Source organism: Brassica napus, chromosome A6, assembly GCF_020379485.1.
Source record: "Brassica napus cultivar Da-Ae chromosome A6, Da-Ae, whole genome shotgun sequence".
Lineage (NCBI taxonomy): Eukaryota > Viridiplantae > Streptophyta > Magnoliopsida > Brassicales > Brassicaceae > Brassica > Brassica napus.
The window spans coordinates 14,642,587-14,669,460 of NC_063439.1; the positions used below are offsets into that span (position 1 = coordinate 14,642,587).

General features: G+C 40.0%; 2 protein-coding genes across 3 annotated transcripts; one reads left to right on the forward strand and one right to left on the reverse strand.

Annotated features, from left to right (window-relative positions):
- Positions 1–8,273: 8,273 nt before the first annotated feature.
- Positions 8,274–9,083, forward strand: LOC106423228. The gene has a single exon (XM_013864016.1). It carries the CDS (start codon positions 8,274–8,276, stop codon positions 9,081–9,083), a length of 810 nt encoding a protein of 269 aa, XP_013719470.1.
- A 14,372-nt stretch (positions 9,084–23,455) lies between these two features.
- LOC106423241 (microsomal glutathione S-transferase 3) lies at positions 23,456–24,663 on the reverse strand. Of its 2 annotated transcripts, XM_013864025.3 has the most exons (5): positions 24,531–24,663; positions 24,304–24,435; positions 24,063–24,138; positions 23,800–23,972; positions 23,456–23,718 (listed from the first exon to the last, which is right to left on the reverse strand). In XM_013864025.3, exons 2-5 carry the CDS (start codon positions 24,414–24,416, stop codon positions 23,643–23,645), a joined length of 438 nt encoding a protein of 145 aa, XP_013719479.1. In that variant the 5' UTR covers positions 24,417–24,435; positions 24,531–24,663; the 3' UTR covers positions 23,456–23,642. The 2 variants fall into 2 exon arrangements, with proteins under 2 accessions (XP_013719479.1, XP_013719480.1); XM_013864026.3 differs by lacking the exon at positions 24,531–24,663 and having other exon boundaries at positions 24,304–24,500.
- Positions 24,664–26,874: the final 2,211 nt, after the last annotated feature.

The following is a 26,874-nucleotide window of genomic DNA, read 5'->3' on the forward strand; positions in this document are numbered from 1 at the left end:
CCCAGGCAGTTCGATCTCTTGTCCAGCTCTATCAATTGAACTACGTTCGGCTTGATCCTCGAAAGGGGTACGTAGGCAGCCTTTAACAAGGTTCAGTCCGAAATCAATCAAAAACCTTTTCTTTATCTATTTCGTCTTTCGTTATCGAGCTGCGACTCAACTAGGTTTGAGCTATTAGGCCACTAGAACTAAGTAACTCGCTGACAGCCTTTGCGGCCAAAGCTTTCATGATCTCTTGTAATGATCGCAACACTCTTACGCGGAATCGAAATAAGATCAATTGTTTTCTCTAAACTCGTTTGTTATCTTTTCATAATTTCCACATATATTTGGTCACTTGTCGTTGGCTCTCGCAGAGATCCGGGACCTCTGGGAAATTAGGGTTTTCCTAGTTTTCTTATTTAAACGGAAATCGACAGTGCGAATTTTGGTTCCCACAATTCTTACCAAAAGGTATCAACCCAACTATCTTGGCTTTGATTGTAAAGAGATTAGAAGCACGGGAGATGAAAGATTAACGTCCTATCTCCTGCTGTAATGTACTGTATAATTTGGTCTCAAAGATCATTGCCAATCGCCTGAAAGCTACTCTGCCAGAATTCATAGCTCTGAATCAGTGGGTTTTCGTCAAAGGTAGACTTCTGATCTAAAATCTTCTGCTTGCAGCGGAGATAGTCAAGGAATATCATAAAGAATCAATATCAGAAAGATGTGCGATCAAGTTTGATATATCAAAGGCGTTTGATACACTGCAGTGGCCTTTTCTCCTTAATACACTCAAAGCTATGAAATTTTCGCAGGAGTTTATACACTGGATATCTTTGTGTGTGACAATAGCATCCTTCTCGGTACAAGTGAATGGCGAGCTTGCGGGATATTTTTGAAGTAGAAGAGGCTTGAGTTAGGGATGTGCCTTATCACCATACTTTTTTGTAATCAGTATGAATGTTCTATCAAAGTTGCTAGATAAAGCTGCTTCCGCGAGGAGAATTGGTTTCCATCCGAGATGTCAGAAGATGGATGTCAAACACCTGAGCTTTGCAGATGATATATTGGTCTTCACAGATGGAAAGATCAGATCTCTAGACAGTATTGTTGAGATTTTTGAATATTTGGCAAAGATATCAGGACTTAAGATAGGTTTGGAGAAGTCTACAATCTATTTAGCTGGTGTGTCAGATGCAAGAAGACAGGAAATGGAGTCGAGATACTCAATACAATCAGGAAAGATACCTGTGAGGTATTTGGGGCTTCCACTTTTTAAAAAAGGATGACGATAGCAGACTATAAGCCGTTACTGGATCGTATCAAATGCAGGATCAGTTCATAGACAGCAAGACACTTATCTATGGCTTGTCGTGTGGCACTTATACAATCAGTTATTGTCAGCATAACAAATTTCTGGCTTTTGGCTTTTAGATTACCACAAGCATGCCTTAAAGAGGTGGATAGAATATGTGCAGCATTTTTGTGGTCAGGTCCGAGCTTGAATTCTAGAAAAAAAAGGTTTCATGGGAAGCTATTTGTAAGCTAAAAACAGAAGGAGAATTCTTACATCAACTCCATCTATGTGGGTCAAATGGATTCAAACCTATCTAATCTGTGATGAGAATTTCTTGTCAATCAAAGATAAAACCAGCAAAGGTTCTTGGATGTGGAAAAAAATCTTGAAATATAGAGAAATGGCTCAAGGGTTTTTCAAGAAAGAGGTGAAGAATGGCAGTCAAACTTCATTCTGGTTTGGTAATCAGAGCCAACATGGAAGAATTTATAATCTGACAGGCCAGAGATGAGTCATAGATACTGGGATACCGATCACAGCAACGGCAGAAGAGGCTCTGAAAAACAGAAGGAGAAGAAGACATAGAGCAGATCATCTAATAGCTATTGAGAATCTCCTATTGCAGCAGGAACATATATTGGTCAACGAGGAAAAGGATAAGCCTCTTTGGAAGCAGAGTGAGGATACTTACAAAGACTGTCATGTCCCCGATCCTATATTGGATCGTCCGGAGGGACCATGGTGCAAGGAGACGCACCAGTCAGGTCGTAAGACCATGAGACAAGGGTATCATTGTCCAAAAGGAAAGTTAAGGGTATCAAGAAGCTGAGACTTAACCAGAATATGAGGGAACAAGTAATAAGGAGCTGGACAAGTGAATCGGGAGCTGGACGAGGTCCGGATCAAGCTCAGTCAGATAGGTGCTGATGGAAATCAGTTCACCTTGATTTAATCAGCTCATAGGAGCTGGAAGACTTGCTCACTCAGATGGGAAGAGTGTTCCGGTCCGAACCAATGTGGTCGGGTCCGAGCGGTTATGGACCGAGCCGGTGGTCCGAGTGTGATGGTTACTTCAAGTGCATCATAGGTCGGACCAGGAGTTGAGAAAGGGCTCAGGAATCGATTTGGGGAAAAGAAAGAAAAGGGAGAAACCGCCAAGGGCAGTTACGGGGCGACAATTATGGGGAGAACTGCCCCTTTTGGTTATCTTTTAGTAACTGCTCGTCCAGGCAGTTATGGGGCGGTTATGGTCGATTTCTTCTTTATTTTTCCTTGTCTCTGTCGAAAATATGATGGCAGAGAAGACAGAAAACTCAGACAAACTTCCAGAGAGAAAAGAGAGACAAACCGACGGCTAGGCGATCTGATCCATGGTGGTTCGTGGTTATTTCCGGTGGAGTTTGTCTGTGAGATCAAGAGGATGGATACTAGGCTGAAAGACAAGGAGAAGGAGATTGAGAAGGAGAAGGAGACAGCCCCTAGAGATCGTAACCCTAAGGTGAGAGGTGTGGCCGAGAACCACCGGACATAGCCGGCGGATGAACCGTCTGTGCGTATGGTTCGGTCTGGTTCGTTTGGTTACACCCATCTCTGATCTTATACTCTGCCCTTCATCTACTTCTTGTTGTGGTATTGGATGTTGATGTTTCAGATATGGAGTCATTCATCCTAGGCCTTGGCCGGATCAAAGAACTGATGACAGTTCATGGCTTTGGACGGACTTACCATGATCAGGATCCTTGATATATGGTGTTTTTGACATTATTGTGTGTGTGCTTTCTAACTTTTTTTCAGTGTTTTATAGAGTTAGTCTAGTCTTTTTAGAGTCATTTCAGGTCTGGAGATGACTGAAGAGGTAAAGGAAGAAGCTGAAGAAAGGAGCAAGAATTCGAGATTTTCCCGAAGAACAATCCAGCGGAGCAGTCTGACGGTCGATCCAACCAGGAGCAGCCAGACGATTGTTCTCGATATTTATGAAAGTTTCCATATCTTTCAAAGATTTGCCCTCATTGTCGATTCCCTACTATGAAGTCTATGGGAACCTCCATATAAAAGCGGCCCCTATCTATCTTTTACTTTCACGCTAGTTTTGCAAGAGACCTAGACCTATTCTTGATATTTGCTATTGTAAGGGAAACGGCTCCTATTCTTGACAGAGAAGATCATCCTGAACCCTATTGATTTATCTTTGAACTTATATGCAGTATTGTTCAGTTATCATGTCTTGTTCATATTGTGTTATGGCTGAGTAATCAGCTAGCTTGTCTATGGTTCTATGGTGTAAATAGCAAGGCTAAATAATCAGCTCTTAATGCTAGATTTAACCTGATCACCTACTGCTAGATCTTAGGTTTAATCCACTCATTAACCGTGTAGTAGTTTGCTAGACATTGGATGAATGAGCCGCGCATCTCTAGTCAGCGAAGGTAGATACTAGAGTGCTCGGTGAACTTATCGGACTTGATCTCTATCGCTGTGATCGATCCTTGATCCAAACGACAGTTTAGGTTTCGAGGTCGAACCGTAAAGGGAACATCACCATGACAGTGGGTTGTTCTGCAAATAGTAATCCGTGTTCCAGATTGCGTTTTAAGGAGCTTGAATAAGGTTTTGGTTGAGCTTAACACCCGATGAGAACCCCTAGATCGGCTTATCTCTAATATTGAATTTTAATCATCTGAAATCATTTACTTTACTTGCAAGTCATAACTTAATTAAAAACCCCACTTTTAGTTTTAGCTAAGTTGAAAACTCATAAGAACAAAGTGTAGACTGGTCCTATGGATTGAATCTCAAATACTACAATTACCACTGTTAACTTGACAGTAGGAAATGTTCAATTTTAGTATGTCAAGTTTTGGCACCGTTGCGACGGGGACCAGATATTTTACCTTTGCTTTTCAGTTCTATATTTAGTCTAAAACATCTAACTTGCTTTTCTCTCTTTGTTTCAGCTAATGATCCAGGTGCATGACCAGTAGACATACTCGGAGCAACGCACAAGGACAATTATTCATGCTACATAACAAAGAGCTCGCAAGATTAGAAAGACAGAACCGTCAACAACTGTGGCCTACTAACACCATCATGGTTGATCACGGAGGCCAAGATGATCTCACTGCTGGAATGGCGCTCATGCAACAACAGATGCAGCAGATGCAAGAGACCATCAATGCACAAGAAGCTGCTCGCCAAGCAGCCGCCGACCTCGCTGCTCAGCAAGTCGAGCAACAAGGCGCTCCCATCGGAGAGCGGTACCTTCCGCGAAACTTCCCCACCACTCGCTCAGCCATCATCCCTCCTCCCTGCAGTCGACATGATTATGAAATCAAACCTGCTTTGATCAGCTTGGTGGAGAAGAAAACGTTTAACGGTCTCGTATCCCAAGGCTGATAACCCGGTTGACAACGCGTCGAACGGTCAAGGGCAGAACAACGGCTAGAACGGTCAAGGGCAGAACAAGGGCTGTAATAACCCTCACGAGCAGATATAATTTTGGTCAAGAAAATTCTTTAAGATCAGTTTGAAGATTGATCGATCAGAATTTAAATAAAAATCGACACGGTGAATTAATCTCGACGGGGCTGTCTTTTGGTCGAAAAACTATCTCTTGATGGTTCTAGGTCGAGTGTTAATTATTATTGTCGATTTTTATTCATGATGGGCAAGTTTATTCAGTGCAGGACGAGATTCGAATGATGAAAAATATTTAGTCGAAATAGTCCGAAAAATATCGACAAAACTCTGAAAATTATTTCTGAACAGTTACATGCCTTGCACCTTGTAGCGTACTTGCTTCCTCAGTAATTAGGTCACATGACCTGCACCTACTTGCTTGCCTGCTTGCTCATTATAAGTCACATGCTGGTCACAAGCTACTTGCTTCAGCTGCTTGTAGCTTTCTTCATGGGAAGGAAAAGTTCAGCTGCTTGTGCGGCTTGGTGTGCTGAAGCATGTCTCCACCTGTCTAGCCTCAGCTTTGCCTTGTGTGGGAGTGAACCCTCATCTGAAGTAACTCCTTATGCTTTAAAACACCTTCTTCTCTCCTCTGGACGTTCATAACCTGCAAGAAAAACCAGAGAAAAATTCAGAGAGAAAGAGAGAAAGAAGAGAGAAAAATCTGTGAGAAAAACTAGTTGCAAAATTCAGAAAAAAATTCAGAGAAGAGAATTGAGCATGGACGAACCTTTCTCACCATCCTGTGACTTTAATCAGTGAGTATTTGTGTGTTTAAGAGCTGAAGATTTGGCGTCCTGAAGTAGAGAATCACCCATGTTCTTCAGCCTTTGATTTTGATCGGTAAGATGGTTGTGGATCAGTTTATGTGAGAAGTTTTGTTGGTTTGCCTACACTGGGGATAAATTCTGAATAAATCCAACCATGGATCCTTGTGGTGTTGATCAGGTTAATTAGTGGTTAGCTTGAAGAGAGACAACCAGTCAAGTTTAATTAGTTGAGTAAAGCCGGTAAGCTTCAGGTTCTTGATTCAGCCATGTTTTGATGAGAACCAATTGTTGTATGTTGGTTAACCTGTCAGGATCAGTTGTCTAAGGTCTTGTTCTCTTCAGTCTTGGTTGGTTTATGATTTAATCAGTCTCATAGAACCAGTAGACAAACTGATAAGAATTATGGGAATTAAACCGAACTGATTTGATCTTATTTAGAACTGAATTGAGCTGAGTATGTTCTGATCGGATCTGAGCCGAGCTGTCTATGGTCTGAAATTGTCTTGAACTGATGTCGTCTGAGTATAACCGAGTTAAGCTGTTGGGAACTGGTTAGAACCGGAGTTAGCTGAGCATGAACTAAGCAGATATGAACCGAGTTAAATTGTTAAAGCTTGAACCGAGCTGAACATGGTATCAATCTGTCTTGAACCAAACTGATATGAGAGAACTGAACTGAAATGTTATGAACTTAGTTGAGTTTCTTCTTGAACCAGACTAGTGAACCTTATGTTCCAACTGTTATGTTTTGAATTCAGATGGCTAAGGAGAGTATTCGGATCAGCCGGATCCTTGTGATGGTTCTGAACCGAGAGTGATCCAGAAGTGAAGTGTGATTAGCTGGAGTTTGAGTCTAGTCTTCCTTAGCCAATCTCAAGGATTTAAAGGTGAGTCTAGATAGATGATGAATGAATTATGAATGAATATGCATGATTGCATATTGAATATGGTTGATTAATTAAGAATTAATCATGAATTAATTAAGGGATAATCATTGATTAATTAAATATTAATCATAGATTAATTAAGGAGTAATTATGGTTGATTGATTAAGTATTATCCCTTGATCTATATTTATATATGAAGTATTTATCTAGTTTAAATGCTTAAGAATTAATAAGAATAATTCTTTGAGGTTATCCCGAGCCTTAGTACTTGTTCTCAAGTACTTATCTATAAGTATTCAATTAATAAGTGTGAATCACGTGAAGTCTTATTGTATACTCACTCTCCCGAAAGTCCCGCATTGCCGTGAATTGGTCCTGCGATATGGATCAAGGTCATGAAGACACGATGATGGGGTCGCACCCTGGAGGCCGTGTAACTGCATGCAGCGTTGGATGTTCTATCTTGGAATATCTGATGGAGATGATGGTTATATTTATTCCCCGTTAGGCTCGGTTAGCCTTGGTGGTTTTTCGGGTTTAGCATATATATATATTAAGAGTATGAGTGATTGGCGGGTCTCGTGGAGGTGATGTTTAAGATAGATTCACATGGATGGATTGAGAGGCCTTATAATTATATTAATTATGGAATATAATTCCACTGCATTCAAATGGTGTCGCTTGCTCGGGATACTATTGATATGTGTTTGGGTGTGGGATTAGACTCACTGAGTAAACTAATTACTCATGACCCATTTGATATGCAGGTAACCAGTAGGTGGGAGACCTTTACTCTAGGACGGGAAGGAACGACATTAGCCAGCGGTAGTTTTATTATCCTTGCAGTCGTTTTGATATACTTTATGTATAAGGTTTGTTGACTGAAAACCTCGAGGTTAATCTGTAAGATTTTGTAAGATTCTTTTAAAATGAATAAGTATATTGTGTATAAAGAATATTTTTAAAGTACGGGTTCCAAATGATATTAGTCCTTGTCCGGACGAACCAACTATGGGGTATTACTCTTAAGGTTGTAAAGCCTCGGGTTATACCTAATAGGATATGTGTACTTAGGCGGTTGGCCTAAGGTACCTGGATTTATTTCGGAAACTTCGGGTTAGTCGTTTATGTACACATTGTGGCTTCTCGGTTTGGTTTCAGTTACGAGTGATCGGCTGTGCATGTTCTTGTTTGATTGTTGCATGGCTGGTCGAGTCAACTTATACTTAGACCAGATCGGGGGTGTCACAACGGCTATCAGTAACCATACCAGGGAAGAACATATGTCATGAGCCAAGCGCAGCACAACCAGTTCCAGAACCAGAAACAGAAAGCTGCTCAACATACCGCTCCTTCGCCAGCGATTTCTCTGCAAGACGAGATAAAGGGTCTAGCGAAGATGATGCAGCAGTTGCTGCAGGGTCAGCAAATTGAAGGGAAAGCGTTGAATCAAGTCACCAGGGACATCAACTCCAGGATGAACCACATGTTCAATGACTTGAGTACCAAATATGAAAACATAGCTAGTCATATGCGCCAGATGGATGTTGAGATCGCGCAGATAGCTTAGAGCGTCACGAGGCAGCAGGGTACTATACTTGGAAAGACCGATAAAAACCCTAAGGAATGCAGTGCCGTAGCACTGAGGAGTGGAAGAACCCTACCGGATACAATTCCCAAGAAGTTGTCAGCAGCGGAAAAGAGGGTGAGCAACCATGATCTGAACCACCCCCTTTGTCGGACGAGGAACCGGAACAATCTGCTGAGACTGATCCAACCCCTAAGCCCGTTCCTCCGCGCGAATACGCCCCTAAGGTTCCATATCCTGTTCCGGCAAAGACATCTCGCAAGGATCGGGAGGAGACCAAGTGTAAGAAGATGCTAGAGGATCTAACTATCAAGTTACCTCTTGTGGATGCGATCCAGATGATACCTTCTATGCGCAGCTTAATGAAAGGGTTGATCTCTGGCAAGGTAACTGGAGACAGTGAACTATTGATTATTTCAAAAGAGTGCACTTCGGTACTTCAGAACAAGACGATTAAGAAATTGGATGATCCAGGTAAGTTTGTTCTCTCCATACAAATTGGGAGAACCGTATTCGCTTGTTATCTATGCGATATGGGTTCCAGCGTCAATCTCATGCCTTACTCCGTGGCAAAACGACTGGGCTTCACAGACTTCAAGCCGACAAGAAGCTCCCTAGTGTTCGCCGACAGATCAGTCAAGTCACTGGTGGGTATTTTGGAAGATTTTCATGTCCGAGTGGGTAACACGTTTGTTCCGACATATTTTGTGGTTCTGGAGGTTGAAGAAGAACCGAGGGATCCACTCATTCTAGGTCGTCCTTTCTTGTGCACAGCTGGTACGATCATTGATGTTCGACAAGGGAGGATTGATCTTCACCTAGGAGACATTGCGATGAAGTTCGAAATGAACAAATTGCTGAAGAAACCGATGCTAGATGCGCAGACCTACACCGTTGAGGATAAAGATCAGGTGCTATTTCCTCAAGAAGGAATGATTGAGGAAATCATGACCGACGATCCACTCGAGCTAGCCCTGATCCGTTATGAGACAGATCATAACGTCATGAGTGTGGACGCGGATGGCTACGACAAGACGCTTGACTCTGCCAAAAGCATGGAAAGGCTTGTTGCCTATCTAAGTCTAGGGGAGAAAGACTAGAGGAATCAGAGCGACGGTCTTTCTCATGAGGATCCCAAAGATCTTATCAAGAGACTTGAGGAGTTAGCCTCAGCAAACAACTACGATGAAATATCTGCAGACTACATTATCTGCAAGATCTTCCCCTATTTTTTATCTAGAGATGCTTTTAGCTGGTTCAGTAAGCTGCAACCAAGATCTCTAACATGCTGGGAATACATCAAAGAAGCCTTCATAGGCAAATTTTTCAGCGAGGCTGTAGCAACTCGAAGTAAAAGGCTTGATTACATGATTAAAGAACAGGAGAAAGGAATAATGATTAGTATGAGTCAGATTCTTGACTTCATCTACAGCGAGGAGAATGGTGATATTGGAACAACGACAACTCATGTCAAGGAGCCAGACATTCAGGTTCACCATGCAGATGAGAGTAAGCAGAAGAACGAACTGAACAGAGAAAAGCTGGTCAACCATGATACAGTTGAGGATGATGAATATCATGTATCAGGAGAGCAGAGCAAAGTAGAAGAAGCTGATACAAAAGATCCGACTTCAGCATCGATCGACAGTAGTAACTCAGAATCGATCGATATCCGCACTTCAGAAACGATCGATACAGATATTTGTCATCGATCGATACCTTCTACAATCCCTGATGCTACCACTGTGTATGTTAGGACTGGACGACCGAAGGCAATTAGAGACTATAACAGTCCTGAGGATGCCTATGCTAAAAGGTCTGCATTGCGTCGTTCAGCACTTCAGAATACTGTCCTTGAGCTGCACCCTGCATATATCTCTCTTGTGGGTCAGCATTCTTTCCATGGTTTTTCTCATGAAGATCCCACTAGCCACCTGGAGACATTTGTAGATCTGGCATCGACCATCAAACGCAATGGAGTCTCTGAAGACTACTATTTATGCATATTATTCTCATACTCTCTTGCTGGAGAAGCAGTATATTGGTTCAGGAAGTTGCCACTAGGATCTCTCACTACCTGGAATGACATCATATACGCCTTCCTCAACAAATTTCTCTATGATGCTGCAGCAAATCTAGAGATTGAGATAAGGTCTATGCTGGAATATATGGTGGAGGATGATGAGCAACATGAGTCTGGAAAGCTGAGCACAGTAGAAGTAGCTGATATTAGTGACACAAGCTCATCATCGATCGACACCCTTACCATAACATCGATCGTCACCCCCACCTCATCGTCGATCGACCCCAGTACCTCAGAAATGATCGACACAGACTTTCGTCATCGATCGATTCCACTTGAAATCCCTGAAAGATCGAGTTGTCCTCAGGACATTGCAAACTCGACACAGGAGAGCATCGATGAATCAAGCTGTGATCTTACTTCAGATGTCGACAAAGTCACTCTGAAAGACTTTCTGGAGTTCGAAGAATGGCTTCGGCAGAAGCTTGATGATCAGCCCGCTTCGGGAAAAGGTTTGGAAAATTCCTTAAAGGCTGACGACATTGACCGACATATACCTGATGAGATCGATCGACACCCATCCTACGACATCGATCTACAGTCGCCATCTAACATCGATCAACATACACCTGACTGTATCGCTCGATACCCACCCGATTGCATCGATCGACACCCATGTTTGGATGAACTATCAGGATACATGATTGAACCAGAACTGGTTGGAAGAAAAGAACACACGTCTGGAGCCTCACACCTTGCTGTCCCCGAAAATCTAAGACCACCTCTATGCAAAGAAGAGGCTGTTGGGATTTGCAAACGAGTGAAGAGGATACATGATCCTGTGAAGTTTGTTGTTCCATATGAAGTGTTTGAAGCTGAATCTCCTATCCCACCAGATAAAAGTATGGAGTTAAGTTCCTATGGTGGAGTATTTGATGATAATAAGTACGTAGAAGCTTCTCAAAGAGGGCTGCGATTTAGAGATGAAGTAGATAACTGCCCAGCAGAAGTACCATCGAGCGACATCAACAGAGCAAAATCGATTATAACTATCATTACATCATCGATCGATACCGGTCATATACCATCGATTGACACCCTTCGCGAATCAGAGCAGAAAGAGTTTGAAGTGTGTCAACATCTTTTTGATGGAGGCACCACCACGCGATCAGACAAGTCTGGGGGAAAGAAGTGGAGGAACTGGAAGAAAAGAAAAAGAATCAATGAAGATTCTCAGTTATCATTGATTCCTCACTTCTCAGATGATACCAGTAAATCCAGAGTGAGATTACACAAGTCTGTGGGAAAGAAGGGGAGAAATTGGAAGAAGCGGAAACGAACCAAAGGAGGTTCTCAATTACCATTGACTCCTTACTTCTCAGATAGTATCAGAAAATCAAGAGTGCGCAGCAAATGCTTCTCACATCCATATGCAAAACTTAGAGCACTCCTTATTGTTGAGATGATAGACAAAGGACAAAGGTCTATAAAGGAGACTTTCACACAAGAATGATAAAGCTTCAAAGAGTAGACATTGAGACTTGATTTGGAGCAAGTTCTCATTCTCATCCGGACTGAATCAGATCTCCAGAAGTCAAGCTAATGACTAAACATAAGCGTCGAGTGGGAGGCAACCCACCATTTGGTTTGTTTTAAATATTGTTTAATTTTCATTTATTACTAATTTTTCTTGTTTTCTAATGATTTCAGGTAAAAAAAAAAAAGAACAGTAACGACGGTACTGTAGCAGAAACACTGTAGCAGCAACATCGAGCGACACTGTAACATCGAGCGACTGTAGCAAAACACCGTTCATCGAAAAAAATATATATTATTATTATTATTTTTATTGATTATTGGTTTTATTATTTATTTATTAATTGTATTAAATGTTTTGTTTATGTTTGGTAAAAGGACAAGATCCGAGAAAGACGAGATTGCAGGAGAATCGATGATGGCAACGTAGCATCGATCGACAGAGCATCAAGAGTATCGATCGCCACTTAACTGTGTTGCTCGACACTCACATCCAAGCAGGTATACCGTTTTTCCTTGTTAAATATTGTTCTTATGATTTATTTTCCCACCAATCTTAGACTGGATAGCGCTAGTGATAGTGTTGTTTAAGTAATACTCCCAAGATAAAGCATACACATTTATTTATGTTAAGAAATGAAGTTGGTAGAGAAGAATGTCCGACATGATTTGCTAAGATGTTGGATAGGTGAATTTGGTTGCTAAGCTACGATATTGTATAATGTGCTTCTGTGATTAGGACTTTTTAGATGTGGATTGCAATATTGTAGAGGTGATCATTCTAAGTTTTAAATCATGTGAGTCTCTGCTGTTTTTAAAACCTCTTTCAGAGAGACTGCCCAACTGTTTTGCTTGAAGACAAGCAAAAGGGTAAGTCTGGGGGAGTTGATAGACCATATATTTTACCCATTTTTAATCATGGTCTATAAGTGTTTTAAAGTGTTTTAAGATACAATTATTATGTTTTGGAGTCTATTTAGAGGTTTTACAGGTTCAGGGACGTTTAGGAGAAATATAGTGATTTTGGAGTCTTTTGGAGCCTTTTGAGGTGTAGAGTTGCACAGACGCGTCAGATGTTTAGCTATGGATGGAGACCTTCCTACCGTTAGATTGAGCCCATATTTTTCCAAAAGATAGAGCTTTGAGTTATCTTTCCAATGCCACCAGTCGCAGTTCAATCAGCATCATGTAGCATACGTTATGCCCGTTTTACTGAAGAGTGGTCAGTCTACCTCGCGAGAGGAAGCTGCCGAGAAGAGAAAGCCACGTCGATCGATGCAGCACTCTGCACGTCGATCGATAGAGATCCCAGATCGTGGGCCTTATATATTTTATGACTGCGTGAAGTCCAGAAGCCACAAATTACTAGAACGCCCTTGGACGACCAAAAACCCTATTTATGTTATTTTTAAGCCATTGTTGACGGCTACGCTTTTTACGCGCTTTCTGTTTCATTGTTTCTCTTAGAGGAGAGAAGGGAGGAACTCCTATCAGAGTCCTCCTGGAACTCCATTGGTTTTCTTATCTATTCTATTTCAGTTTTATATCTAATCATCTATGATTTCTATTTTCATGTCTGAGTAGATCCACATGTTAGATCCAGGGTTCATATAGGTTTATGGGATTAGCCCCAAACTATAGATCTGCCTTGTTGAGATATTCATGATAGATCTATACTTATTGCTTGTTCTAGAGTAATTAACTAGAATATTGATTATAGGATTGCATACACAAGCATCCTTGTTATTCCATACTGACATCTATCTATCATATTAGGATTGCTAGAGAGGGCTAACCGCCAGTTTAGCATCCTAATAGGGCAAATCATCTCGCGCATAGGCCTGGCTAGAACCCGTCGATCGATGTCCTCAACTGACTATCGGTCGACGTAGGTAAAGGTGTATCGGTCGACGTCCCTATAGGACCATCGATCGACACTCTTTCGTTGTCACCATACTAACCGTTGAGATACGAGATCTAGCGAGTTAACCAGTGAAACATGCGACAACTGATCACTGAGTTAAGCGGTTGAGCTCTAACATATCATGCATGCAACAGATAGGTACCTATAGGAATTATAATCTCCAACACCTCAATAGAAACCCTAGATCTAGCAACCATCCTTCCATCGAACAACCCTTGCCAAGCTGAACAATTGACTTGTTCAACTTGTTTACTGCTTTGTTTATTTAATTGCTATTTTATTGCTTTATAATCTATTAGCCTAGTTTATTATAAATTGTTTAGATCTAATCGTTTCCCTAGCTCCTTGTGGATTCGATCCCTAAGTACTATAACTCGATCTCTTTCGTTGAAAGTAACACTCTTTAGGGTAATTTGAGTGATATCACGCTCAGAAAGATGCTCTGGTACAAGTCGAAATTCAGAAACTCAATAACCCTCGACAAACCGCGGACGATCCAGAACACCCTCCACAAGGCGATGGACTACATCATAATTGAAGAGGAAACGAAAGTCTTGTCGCAAAAGCATAAGTCGACAAGACCATCCTCGAAAGATGTAGACCCAAAAACGAAGAAGAAAAACTCTCGTAACGACAAGTACGTCCATCACGAGGGGGAAGAACTCCAAGGGGCGCACAACTACGCAATCAGTTCAGATCAAGGTCGAACCACGGGGAAGACATTGATTCGCAATCAAGGATACGACGAAAACACCTTCTGCGAGTTCCACCAGTCCCGAGGACACTCCATGACCAACTTCAAACTCTTAGGAACGAGATTTGCAGCAAAGCTACTAGCTGGAGGGCTCTCAAAAGTAACCAGCGTAAAAGATCTCATCCTCGAGACCGATCATCCCCCAAAGACGGACAGAAATCTACCCGCGGAGAAGTCCCCTCAAAGTAACCAATCCGGGGATAAACGCGGAAGAAGGTCGGACGACAAAGGAAACGACAACAATCGTCGCAGAGTCAACATGATCATCGGAGGATCGCAATACTGTAATGATACGTGTTCGGCCATCAAGGCTTACCAACGGAAGGCCGAATCAAGTGCAAACTGGCCTACATGGTCCCCTCCCCGAGATGGTCAAAGCAGCTCAATAACTTTTACGAACGATGAAGCCGGCAAGATCGATCAACCTCATTGCGATCCACTCGTCATAGATCTTTTCATACGATATCTGGAAGTCGGGAGAGTCCGCATTGACACGGGAAGCACGGTCAATGTTATCTTCCGCGACACTCTCAATTGGATGAACCTCGAACTCGGAGAAGTATCCCCAACGCCAAAACTACTTACGGGTTTTTCGGGCGAAGTGTCAATGACTCTCGGATCGATCCAGCTGCCAGTCATTTCCAAGGAAATCACAAAAATCGTCGTTTTCGCGGTGCTCGATCATCCCGCCATCGCCATCTACAATGTGATCATGGGAACCTCATGGCTCAACGCCATGCAAGCCGTTCCATCTACATACCACCTTGGCGTCAAATTCCCAACCCAAAACGGAGTCGCATCCATCTGGGGATGTCAGAAACACTCGCGGCTATGCTTCCTCGCGGAGCATAAGTTAAGGCAAATCGCAACTTCCGCAACGGCAACTCGCAACCGCACGAAGTTAGCTCAACCTTCGGCCGAAAACACCTCAAAGAAAGATGATTCGATATCGTCTGCTGACGCGAACGCTTCAGACATCGAAACTCAGCACGATTACGACGACTCAGCCGAAAAACCCGGATAAAACATTGACCCTGTCACGGTCACCACGATCAAGGCGGTCAGCACGGCGACAACCGCCGAGTAAGAATACTCGCCGCATAAAACAGAACTACGAGATGGCTTGATCCTCGAAAGAGGTATGTAGGCAGCTCGTCAAAAGACGAGTTCAGCTATCCCCCTCTCCAAAAAGGGGGGGAGTGGGTACGTATACTCGTATACTCCCAAATTTTAAAAGATGCATCATTGTAATCAAGTTTTTTAAAACTTTAATACGCATTTTTTCTTTTATTAAACACTTACGTATAGTCTTCGAAACAACTAGGAGACGTTGCCAAGTTAAAATTCGAAATTCTGCAAACAATTTTCCGAACGCGACCATAAAAGCCCGACACATATTTACTCCCCGTTCGTTGATTGGCCCCGACGAACACACCAGCAGTCTTAAAAAAAGGCAACCCGATCACTCTTTTGATTCTCGAAAATCCATCACAAGGATAAAAGTGCGCTACAAAAGTCCGAAATTTTGGTCAAGCAGTTCCAGTTGGCTTAAAAATTGTCTCTAGAAAGATGCTCGATTCATGCCACACAAGTCATATAAGCCGAGAACCTATCGTGGATTTTAAATCGGTACAAACCAGGTAGAAATCGCAACAGAAAAATCGATAGCCGGCTAGTCAACGCACAAACCTTAAAACCGAGAGTAAACCTAGGTCTTGCCCTAAACCCATCGCATTGGTCTCTAACATCTCAAAACATGATATCTAAAAAATGATACGAGATCCTAAACTATATCTCTCCGTTCATGTCTCAACGTTCCCGAAAGTTCGTAAGAATAAATAATTTTTACAAAAACTCACGTCTCGAACAAACCAACAGATTGAACATCTCAACAGAATTAAATATGAGATGACAACTCATGTTTACTTCAAACCCACTCGAAACAAAGTAACTCAAACAAACATCCGTTTTATATATATAAACCGTAGAGCTACGGATTCAAAGCCACCAACGGCTAGTCCCGATAAAGATAAAAACGGCCAAACAGGCCAATACAAAGTTCAAAGGCCACATTTGGCCGGACACAAACGAACGAAAGCCACACTCGGCCGCAAAATACTAGATAAGGGAAAAAAACTTCTTCCCGTCAAACGCTCACCTCTCACAGATCAAAGTTCCCGGACAAGGAAGCTCCGAATGCATCTGAGGGATAGTTCACTTCCTCGTCGTCACCAGCAAACTCGGTCGTGGCCTCTACAGTATCGGGAGAAACCGGGACGGGATGCGAAAACCCCTGGATCCTCCCATCGATCGGAGGAATGAGCGTCTCAGCATGGGCATGGTTTTTCATGCCATCTTTCATGAACCTCATCTCCTTCTTGAAAACGTAGTCTTCCGCGTGCATCTTCCAAAGACTCCCGATTGAACCGCGGCACTCACGGTAATCACCCACCAAAGTGTAAGCATCCTTGAGGTTCTCGTACTCAATCTGGAACTGAGAGGCACGACTCTTCATCACCGCGACGATCTCCCTCTTACCCTTCTGTTCCACCTTACGAACGGCATTTGCATGATCACGAGCAAGTTTCGAGTCTCGCTCTAACATCTCGCCTTGCATATGAGAAAGATCCTCTCTGCCTTCTCCGCTTTGAAGCGATAGACCATGGCCTCTCAATGGCTCGCCTCAAGGGCCGAGCCAAGCAAGTTCAGACCCTGCAAAACCAATTAACATGTTTTAGGGGGGAAAAGGAATATATAGAAATGTCGGCAAAATTCTCGAAAACTAACCCCATAGATGATACGAGATCCTTCTGCAACGACTCTTTACCTTCCCGATTCGTCCACAGGCGGGGGAGGATAGAAACTCGAGGGTAGACCGGCAAAGAAATCGTCGAAATCCAGGATAGGGATCTCGCTCGTACCACTTCCATCGCCGTAAGCACGGTCCGGGTCACATCCTGGGAGCGTACAATCATCCACTGAAAACCTGAAGCATCAGGCTCGGAGTCGATGTCTGTTTCCGCGTTCGAAGCAGAACCGGGATGCGCGAGCCTCAACGCCTTTCGAACTATTTTTGGCGTGATGGAGGTCCAGAAAAATGGACCATTCCTGAGAAGATCCCTCGCTGCGATCGTATCTTCAGGAAACGGAGCAATCAGATTGATGGAGGGACGATCGTTCGGCAGACTCCGAAACAATAGGATGCAACTCTCTTCGACAGACGCGGCGTTTATACGAACAAAGAAGAAAAATTTCTTCCACGAGTTAAAGTTGGAAAGAAACCCCTTGACCACTGACTTAAAGTTCCGAGGGACCAGTGGGTACTTGTCCGTATTCCTAACGATCTGCAACCTGAAAAGCGCTTCGAAGTGGTCGACGGTAAGGGAGAGACCGTGCTCGTAGCTCAAGATCAGAACGCCAATAAGGTGATGGATACTAAGGGGGTTCAGTTGACTTATCGACACCTCAAAACGATTCGACACGCGGACGATGATTTCAGGAATCGGGAACTACAAGCGGCAACGCACTATGAATGCTTCGTAACAAGTAAAGTAACCCTCTGGGGGACTTCTAGCACGCTGTCCTTGACAAGGAACCCGGAATTCCACCGTGTCTGGAATTCGGTAGAACGACCACACGGTCCGAAGAAAGTCGCTAGTGCTCCTACTCGGTGCACCTTCTTTGACCAAACGACGGTTCATGACTGGGAACAACTTCTCGTTGGGAGGTGTGATCGAACCATACCTCGCAACCCACCTACCGAATGAGGCACAAACTCGATCTTCGGCACAAGGAGTTCTTCGTGGACAAGAAGAAGAAGATGGAGAGGAGGGAGAAATTCTTTCAAAAAACTCCTTATGAAAACAAGCAAGTGAAAAATTATGAAAAAGTTACCTCTCTTATTATAGGCATGAAAAATTACTATTTACCTGATGACTTTTGGATATGAACTTCGCCCAAATACGCCAATCTCGTCCAAACTCGCCATACCGCATGCTAAAATCTCAACGGGAATCCACGATTCTAACGAGTTGGGGGCAAACTTTTGGGGTCGAAAACGGTTACGACGAAGTTAATGTCCAAACCTCCGCAAAAACAAGTGTGAGTGTCCTTCAGCGACAATTATGCTTGGTAAAAAAAATGTCACGACACAAGATCTCGAGATAAAACCTTGTTCGAGTCTCAGATGGATCAAACACAAGCTGTACCAAGCTAACGGAAACGTATCTAAACCAGCCACGGATAAGTTCGAGTGTGACGATTGGACAAGCCAAGTTCGGTCACTACACAACGACCGAGCGTGCGTCCCGCTCGGTCGCTACGTAGCGACCGAGCGTGTTTCCCGCTCGGTCGCTACGTAACGACCGAGCTTTCCCAAAACGTCGAATACAACACGAATCCATGCGTTCTCGTCTACTCTTTGATGCTATCTCCCGAAGACCGTAGCAAACCCAATTCATGTTTCTCGACATTTGTAATCATTAATCGAACTTTACGATAAAAACCGCAGAAAGTTTGTTTATCGAAAGAAGCCGTAATAAATGCTTCAAGTTAAAAGACGGCCCAAAGGGACCTATGACATGACTTGAAGCCCACTTTACGATTTCTTAACCAACAGCCCGTAAACCGTATGACAGTTTACGCTTGGTTCGCAAGAAAAGATAAATATCAAGTTTCCGCGGATAAATACGAAATTTTGAAGATAATTACGAAGATCGGGAAGAATGGAATATCTCCATTTTTAGGCTATGTTGGCTTAAGGGCAGAAGGCGAAAATCGTAAACAAACCTAGGAGCGAGTATATAAGGAGTCCTAGGCAGAGGCATGAGGAGAGAACTTTTTTCACAGCAAACTTAGCATTTAGAGCGATTTTAGGCAATTTTACGTTTTTGTTATTCGAGCTGCAACTCAATTAGTATTTTTCCGTCTTAGGGTTTTTAGAACTAGGAATCTCGCCGACAGTTCTCATAGCGCAGGATCTTACCTTGTTGTAAACGCTCAAACGTAGATTCGGAATAAGAACTATCTTGTTCTCTTTTTCGATTCCTTATTTTATTATTGTTCTCGTTTCGTTTCGTGTTCTGATTGCTTGGCGTGTGGTATTAGCAGATATCTGGGACCTCTAGGAAACTAGGATTCTCCTACTCTCCTAATTTAAACGGAAATCGACAATGCGAATTTCGGTTCCCACAAACGGCGCCAAATTTGACACCACTCAAATTACCCTAAAGAGTGATTTATAGTCTCTCAAATAAGAGGTTGAGTTGTAGTACTTAGGGATCAAATTCACAGGGAGCTAGGGAACCTAATAAATCTAATATGATTTGTTAAGCTAGATAGTTTTAGAGATTTAAACGTAAATTGCAGTTTTATATTGGACAAGTGTTTGTTCAATAGATTGATTGAGATTTTGATGCTTAAAAAGGAAATAGTTAGACTTAGGATTTTTATTCAAGAAACTTGGAATTATAATCCCACAGATGCCTAATGAGTTGCATGCATGATAATGTAAAGCTCAACTACTTAGTCAACAAATCTATCAGCTTTCACATGTTTAGAATTGTCTATTAACAGATCTAATGATCTCAACTATCGTATGTCGATCGATGATCCTATAGGGATATCGATCGATACACCTTTCGCTCCGTCGATCGATTATTCAATAATGATATCGATCGACGCGCTTCTAGTTAAGCTTTATGCGCGGGTTGAATGATAGCTTACTAAGCTCACTAGATCAGCTCTCGCCTTACTCATAGCAAGAAACCTAGCTCAGTTAGAATGTTTTCAGGATGAGAATGAAGTTCTCGCTTTTATCTATCAAATCTAGGGTAAGTTCTAGGTAGTTAATCTAGAGACATGCATTATTGAACAATTCTAAGGACAATTACCACAACTTAGCAATCTATAGTTAGGGCTAATCTCTCCTAACCTATTTAAACCCTAAAATTTAACAATGGAACTACTCAAACATGGCTAAGCAATTCATAACAACAGTTAGGTAAAAAAACTTCATTAGAATAGTAAATAGATATTAATAGAGTTCCAATCACAAATTATAACTTTAGATCTTCTCTCTAATCTATCAAAATCCTAGAAAACCTTGCTGTGAAAATAATAAAACAAGAAAAGCACACTCTGCCTCTAACTTGGTGGCAAAGCTTATATAATTAGGTTAAAACTCGTCAGGGTTAATCTTGTAAATTGGTGAAGACTTGGGCTTCAAATCGGTTGTGACCAAACGGGCTTTGACCAAACGGGCTTTCTGCGCGCTTTGCTGTCGATCGATGTCAAGATATAAACATCGATCTATTATTCCTTTCCAATATCGACCGATGGTCGAGCTCGATGGTCATCTCGGGTGCTTACTCCAAATATCTCCAAAATGGTCTAAAATCATCACTTATCTCCAAATCACTCATGGTCTTAGAAATATAATAAATAGACTTTATATTATAATAATTATTAGTAAAAAACCTATAAGCTATGGATGAAAATGGGTCAAATCCATGGTCTATCAACTCCCCAAGACTTACCATTTTGTTTGTCCTCAAGCAAAACAAACGGGTAGTCTCTCTGAAAGAGGTTTTAAAACAGCGGGGACTCACATGATTTAAAACTTAGAATCATAACCTATAAAACATGGATGAAAATGGGTCAAATCTATGGTCTATCAGTAGTGTTCCTCCTTTTCACTTGTGCAGGTTATGAGCTTCTTTTGGTTGACGAGGCGGTACCGATCTCAGATCCGAAATTTCTGCTGTGTGTTTGGCGTTAGAGGTGGGCTTGTTGCCGTTTGGGATTATCTTATGGTAAGAGCGACGCTCCTTTCCTCTCTTTTCGCTTACCCTTTCATGAAGGCAATAATTACAAGTTTTCAAAAGTTCGTCGAAAATCAGCTACTCAGAAAACGATAGAGAAAGACCCCGACATTCGAGGAAACAATGTCAGTCACCCCTTTCTAGGGTCATCGTCGATGGTTGAGAACAGCAAACGACTTTCAAAGATTGTGAATCCGAGCTAGTTCCAGGCCGGAGATATGGGTCGAGTGAAGATTAGTTAAGAATAGTTTAAAATGGAGAATTTTGTTCGAATTGATGCTTGTAATCAAATCCGTATTTCCGTCCTCCTATTGATTAAAAATATTTGTGTTTAAAAAAAAAAATCTTGTTTTACACAACATGGAATCACATGTAAGTCAGTGATACATATCATATTTACTATGTCAAATCAAATTATAACATTTTCATTTAATCTCATTTATCAATACTTAAAAATGTTCTTAAGAAATAATCTCTATAATACTATTTGATAAGTCAGTTTTTTATGTGTCACGCTCACGTTAATTCTCACGATGGTTGATTACACTGGTACCCTTAATGAATTAAATATATTACATTTAAATACTATTATTGAATTTTTTATATATTTTCCTTTTAAAAAATTTCCAAATAACATATATAATAAAAAAGGAAACATTTATAAAGGTTTAAAAACAAATTTAAAAACGAAAATATATGTATATAAAATATGATTTCATTAAAAAGGAAAGTTCACAAAATAGAAATATTCCATTTGAAAAATATTTTTCAATAACATAAAATATACTTTTGAAGTAATAAAATATTTATTTATATCTATATTTTCTTAGATGAAAATATATATTTGCATATAATATGATATCATAAAACAACAATCACACACATAATCTTGATATTAGAAAAAAAAATATTATTTATTCTAAAACATAATTTTAAACAATCCAAAAGTATATATTTTCAAAGTAAAAGAAATATTTTTTCTATATCTATCTATTTTCTTAGATGATTACATAAAATAATTAATTAACATAAACTGATACAATATATATTTAATTGATAGAAAATAGTTTATAATTAGTATTATTGAAATGTTTTATTTATTTTTCACATATTTAGTTGACTATAATATCTTTCAATTTTTTTAAAAGCTTATTTTTACGAGATATTAAAAAAAAAAATTAACATTAAACATTTTTTAATCAAATAATTACAAAATATTTTAAAATAAGACAACACTATATACTTTAACAAGGTAAATATATTATATTTTATCATTATTAAAATTATTTGTTTCATAATATTAATTTTTCTTTTAAATTTTATGCTTTTATTTTTGTGGAACTTAATATGACTATAATTAAAATACCAAAGCATATCTGAATTCTTATTTGTCAATTATTTAAAATTAATTTCAGTATACCGTTTAATAAATCTAAAGCATAAAATTATTTAGAATTTATAAAATATTTAAATTAATTTAAATATTAATATGTGTTTATGAGCTTTCGAATGTATTAGTTAGTTATGTATGTAACTTCATATTGATCATCGCTTTATTTTCTAAATATTATGAAACTACATGCACATTAAATGATACATAAAATTAATTTGATTTTACTTAATTATAATAAAAAATAATTATACTTCAGTTTGAATTTGAAAGAATATATGTAATTTAATATACTCACAATATGAGTGACTCGACTAATCCAACTTACAAAATCATAAATTTAACTACAATAAAAATAAATATATAATTTTATAGTCATAATTTGTTTTATAAATGTAAATTATAGGATAACTCAAAACATATTAGCAAATAAAAATAGAAATTTAACCAACTGTTATAATTTAATTCTTTTGTAAAATATATATATATATATATATATATATATATATATATATGCATGCGACTATATAATATTATCATTATATTAATTTATGTAATTTAGATTCAAACACTTTAGTTTATCTTATAATTCATTCTAAGCACAATATATCTTAAGTTATACATAATCTTCCTTAAATATATTTAAATATCTAAGACAACAACTAACGTAAATACAAATAAGAAAAATCACAATTTTAATATATTTAAAATAAAAAATAATTATAGTGGAATTTAGAGAAATTTATGCAATCTAATATACCCAAATGATAACTAAATCGATTTTAAAAAATAATAAAATCGAATAGATATTACATATCTAAAATCATATGTCTAATTAAAGTAATATAATATTATCAATATAAATTATACATAGAAATTATAAATTAATTAAAAATTAAAAATAAATAACAATCAATTATTATAATATATTTATTTTATAAATATTTATACCCGTGCATGAACACGGAAAAATCACATAGTAGTATAGAATTTGAATCTTATTTTTTCTGTATCACCCACCGAGGAAGAAATGCTTGAAACTTTTGCATAGGAATGTGAAATTTCATTGTTTTACGTAAAGCCGTGATTTAGTGCTTCAGAAAAGTTCCGTAAGCAACAACCTGACGAACTTTAACAATATTACATTATATGTAGACAACTCATTACGACCGGATAAGTTCGTAGAACCATCAACCTCACAAAGGACTGGCCTAACCACGGATCAGAGTGACACCAAAGGAGATGGTACAGATCATGAGACCAAGCAATCCCAAGAAACCGTATTTCCTGTCACAACATAGAGTTTACAAAAATCAGAGGCTATATATAACAAAGTTGGATAGATTAATAAGAAGAAAAAAGTCACACCCGATGGTGAGGCGCTTCATGGGATCTCCTGTAGAATAACCTTTGAAATAGAAGAATCGAGAAATATTGTAGAGCAAACCCAGGCCAGTACAGATGCAAGGGTGTTTCAACCCACCAAGGATCATTAGTATAAAGTACATTGGCATCATCTCTAGAGAGTTTTGGTGTCCTCTCTATACCCAATAATTTAAAATAAGTTTGGCTTAAAATAAGTATGGAGATGATAACAAAAACACATGGAAGAATAGATATTGGTTTCAAACCTGAACACAGTTGAAGAGCTTAGCATCTTTGTTTTCTGATTCTATAGCATATAACGTTGGAAACTGCACATTGTACCTGCATCAAGGATTACAGAACATAAAAGTAAACAGTTACATTAAAGAGATCTGACACAGATCTGAGGTCACAAAATCGAGAGAGATCAAGAGCTACGACACGATCTAGGATCATCGTCGATTCGAGTAAAAGGAAAAGGAAAATGGAGAGAAATTTGCGGGAAACCTTTTGCGAGCTCTGCCGACTTGAGCGCCCATCCAAAGGTTGAGGAAGCAGTAGAAGACCAGGACAAGAACGACATATCCGTACTCTTTAGGCAGAAACTCGGTGATCGCCATCGATAGCGCTGAAGAAGGTTTTGAAGGTGAGCTTCTGAAATTAACACTCGCATCAGATCCGATATAAGGTTCAGTCAACAACAATATAAAATACTTTTCAGTAGGCAAATTGATTTATTTTATTTTTAATAATATCAGATCTTGATATTGTGTTGTCCAAACAGAACAGCGGTGGGATCAAACCAAACTCAAATTCATCAATTTAAAATTTTCTACACATCAGCAAGAGGGTAGGCACTATTGAAATCGAACTCTTAGATTGATATCAAAACTCTTCTTCTTATTGCTTTAGAAACTTACACAAAACTAAAGCTTTCTCACAACTCATAAGTTATACCACATCATGGTATCTCCTTATATATAAATCTTATTTTCCTAAACTCATTAGGAATCACATATTTCCTTTTCTCTTAATCCTAACCTCATTAGGATAACTTATAACCTAAATTAACTTTAAGCTTAAGTCAACAATCTCCCCCTTAAGCTTAAAAACTTCTTTTGAAATATCTTGAACTCCAATGAAACTTCTCATCTCCTTGAACTTGATCTTCCCAAGTGCTTTAGTGAGAATGTCAGCCTTTTGCTCTTTGCCAGCTACATGCTCTACGTCAATCAAACCATCTTCAACACACTCTCTTATAAAATGAAACCTCTTGTGTATATGCTTGCTTCTTCCATAAAACACCGGGTTTTTAGTCAAAGCAATAGCTGATTTGTTGTCTATGCGAAGTACTGTCTTTGCGGCTTCATCACTTGTAATCTCACCTAGTAGCTCTTGTAACCATATAGCCTGCTTTACCGCCTCTGTTGCAGCCATAAACTCAGCTTCACATGATGATAGAGCTACGATCTCTTGCTTTGTTAAACTCCATGATACTGGACACATGTTAAGATAGAATATATGCTCTGATGTGCTCCTCCCATCATCCGGATCAACATTGTAGCTGCTATCACAAAAACCTACAAGCCCGCTTTTATCATCACGCCCAAAGAACAATCCGTGTGAGCAGCTTCCTTTTAGATACCTTAGGACTTGTTTTAATGCTGCTCCATGTGATATCTTAGGCTCATGCATATACCGGCTAAGCACACCAACGCAATAGGCAAGCTCAGGTCTTGTGTGAATCAAGTATCGAAGGCATCCAATATTTCTTCTAAATTCTGTTTCGCTTATCCCTTCCTCTTCTGATGCCTTCGAAAGCTTGAGACCGGGATCCATTGGTAAGTGAACTGCGTTGCATTTTTCCATCCCCGCTTCCTCTAGTATCCTGGTCGCATACCTCTCTTGCTTTAGTACTATACCTTCTTTGGACTGAATTACTTCAATCCCAAGATAGTAAGTAAGTTGTCCAAGATCACTCATCTCAAATTTGGTTGCCATCTCTAGTTTAAACTCTTGTATAACCTCAAGATTCGATCCAGTGACCAGTAGGTCATCGACATAGACTGCGACCAACAGAAGGCTCTCTCTCGTTTCTTTCTTAAACAATGATGGTTCTTTAGAACATTTGGAGAAATTCAACTCCTTGAGAATCGACTTAAGCTTGATGTTCCAAGCCCTAGGCGCTTGCTTCAGACCGTATAATGCCTTGTGTAGTCGGTATACTTTCTCTTCACTACCTTTCACCTTAAAACCATCAGGTTGTGTCACATAAACTTCTTCACTTAAATCTCCATGAAGGAAAGCCGTCTTCACATCGAGATGATGAATTTCCCAGCCATTAGATGCAGCTAATGCAATGATAACTCTCACTGTTTCTATTCTTGCCACAGGAGCAAAAACTTCTTCAAAATCTATGCCATGACGTTGAACATATCCTTTTGCTACGAGCCTAGCTTTGAACTTCTTGATACTTCCATCCGCATTCTTTTTTATCTTGAAAACCCACTTCAGCCCTATTGCCTTGCATCCCAAGGGAAGATCAACGAGTGTCCACGTTTTGTTTTTCTTGATTGATGTGATCTCATCTTCACACGCCTCTCGCCAGACCTTTTCATGCTTTGCTTCGTTCCAGTCCCATGGCTCCTCGTTGAGCAGTAGAAGAATCCTCTCGGTTTCATTTATCTCAGCCACTAGAACGTAATCATCAAGATAACTAGGCCTTATACTCTGTTGAGTTGATCTTCTTAATGGCTGCGACTCTGTTTCAGGTTCCTCTGTTTCGCTATTGTCGTCTTCTTCTTCCACATCTTCTGAGTCGCCATTATTGTCTTTCTTCTCGTTTGTGACTTCTCTTCCTACACCAAGATCAGGCCAAGAAATATCTTCATCTTCTCCGAGGGTCTCACTTCTTTTCACATTCCAAATCCACGTTTTATAATCTGTAAAAATGACATCTCTACTCACAAACATCCTTCGAGTGTTTGGATCATATAGCCGATAGGCTTTTGTGCCTGGTTCTGTTCCGAGATGTACCAATTCTCTTGATCTGTCGTCCAGCTTCTTGAGGTGAGGTGC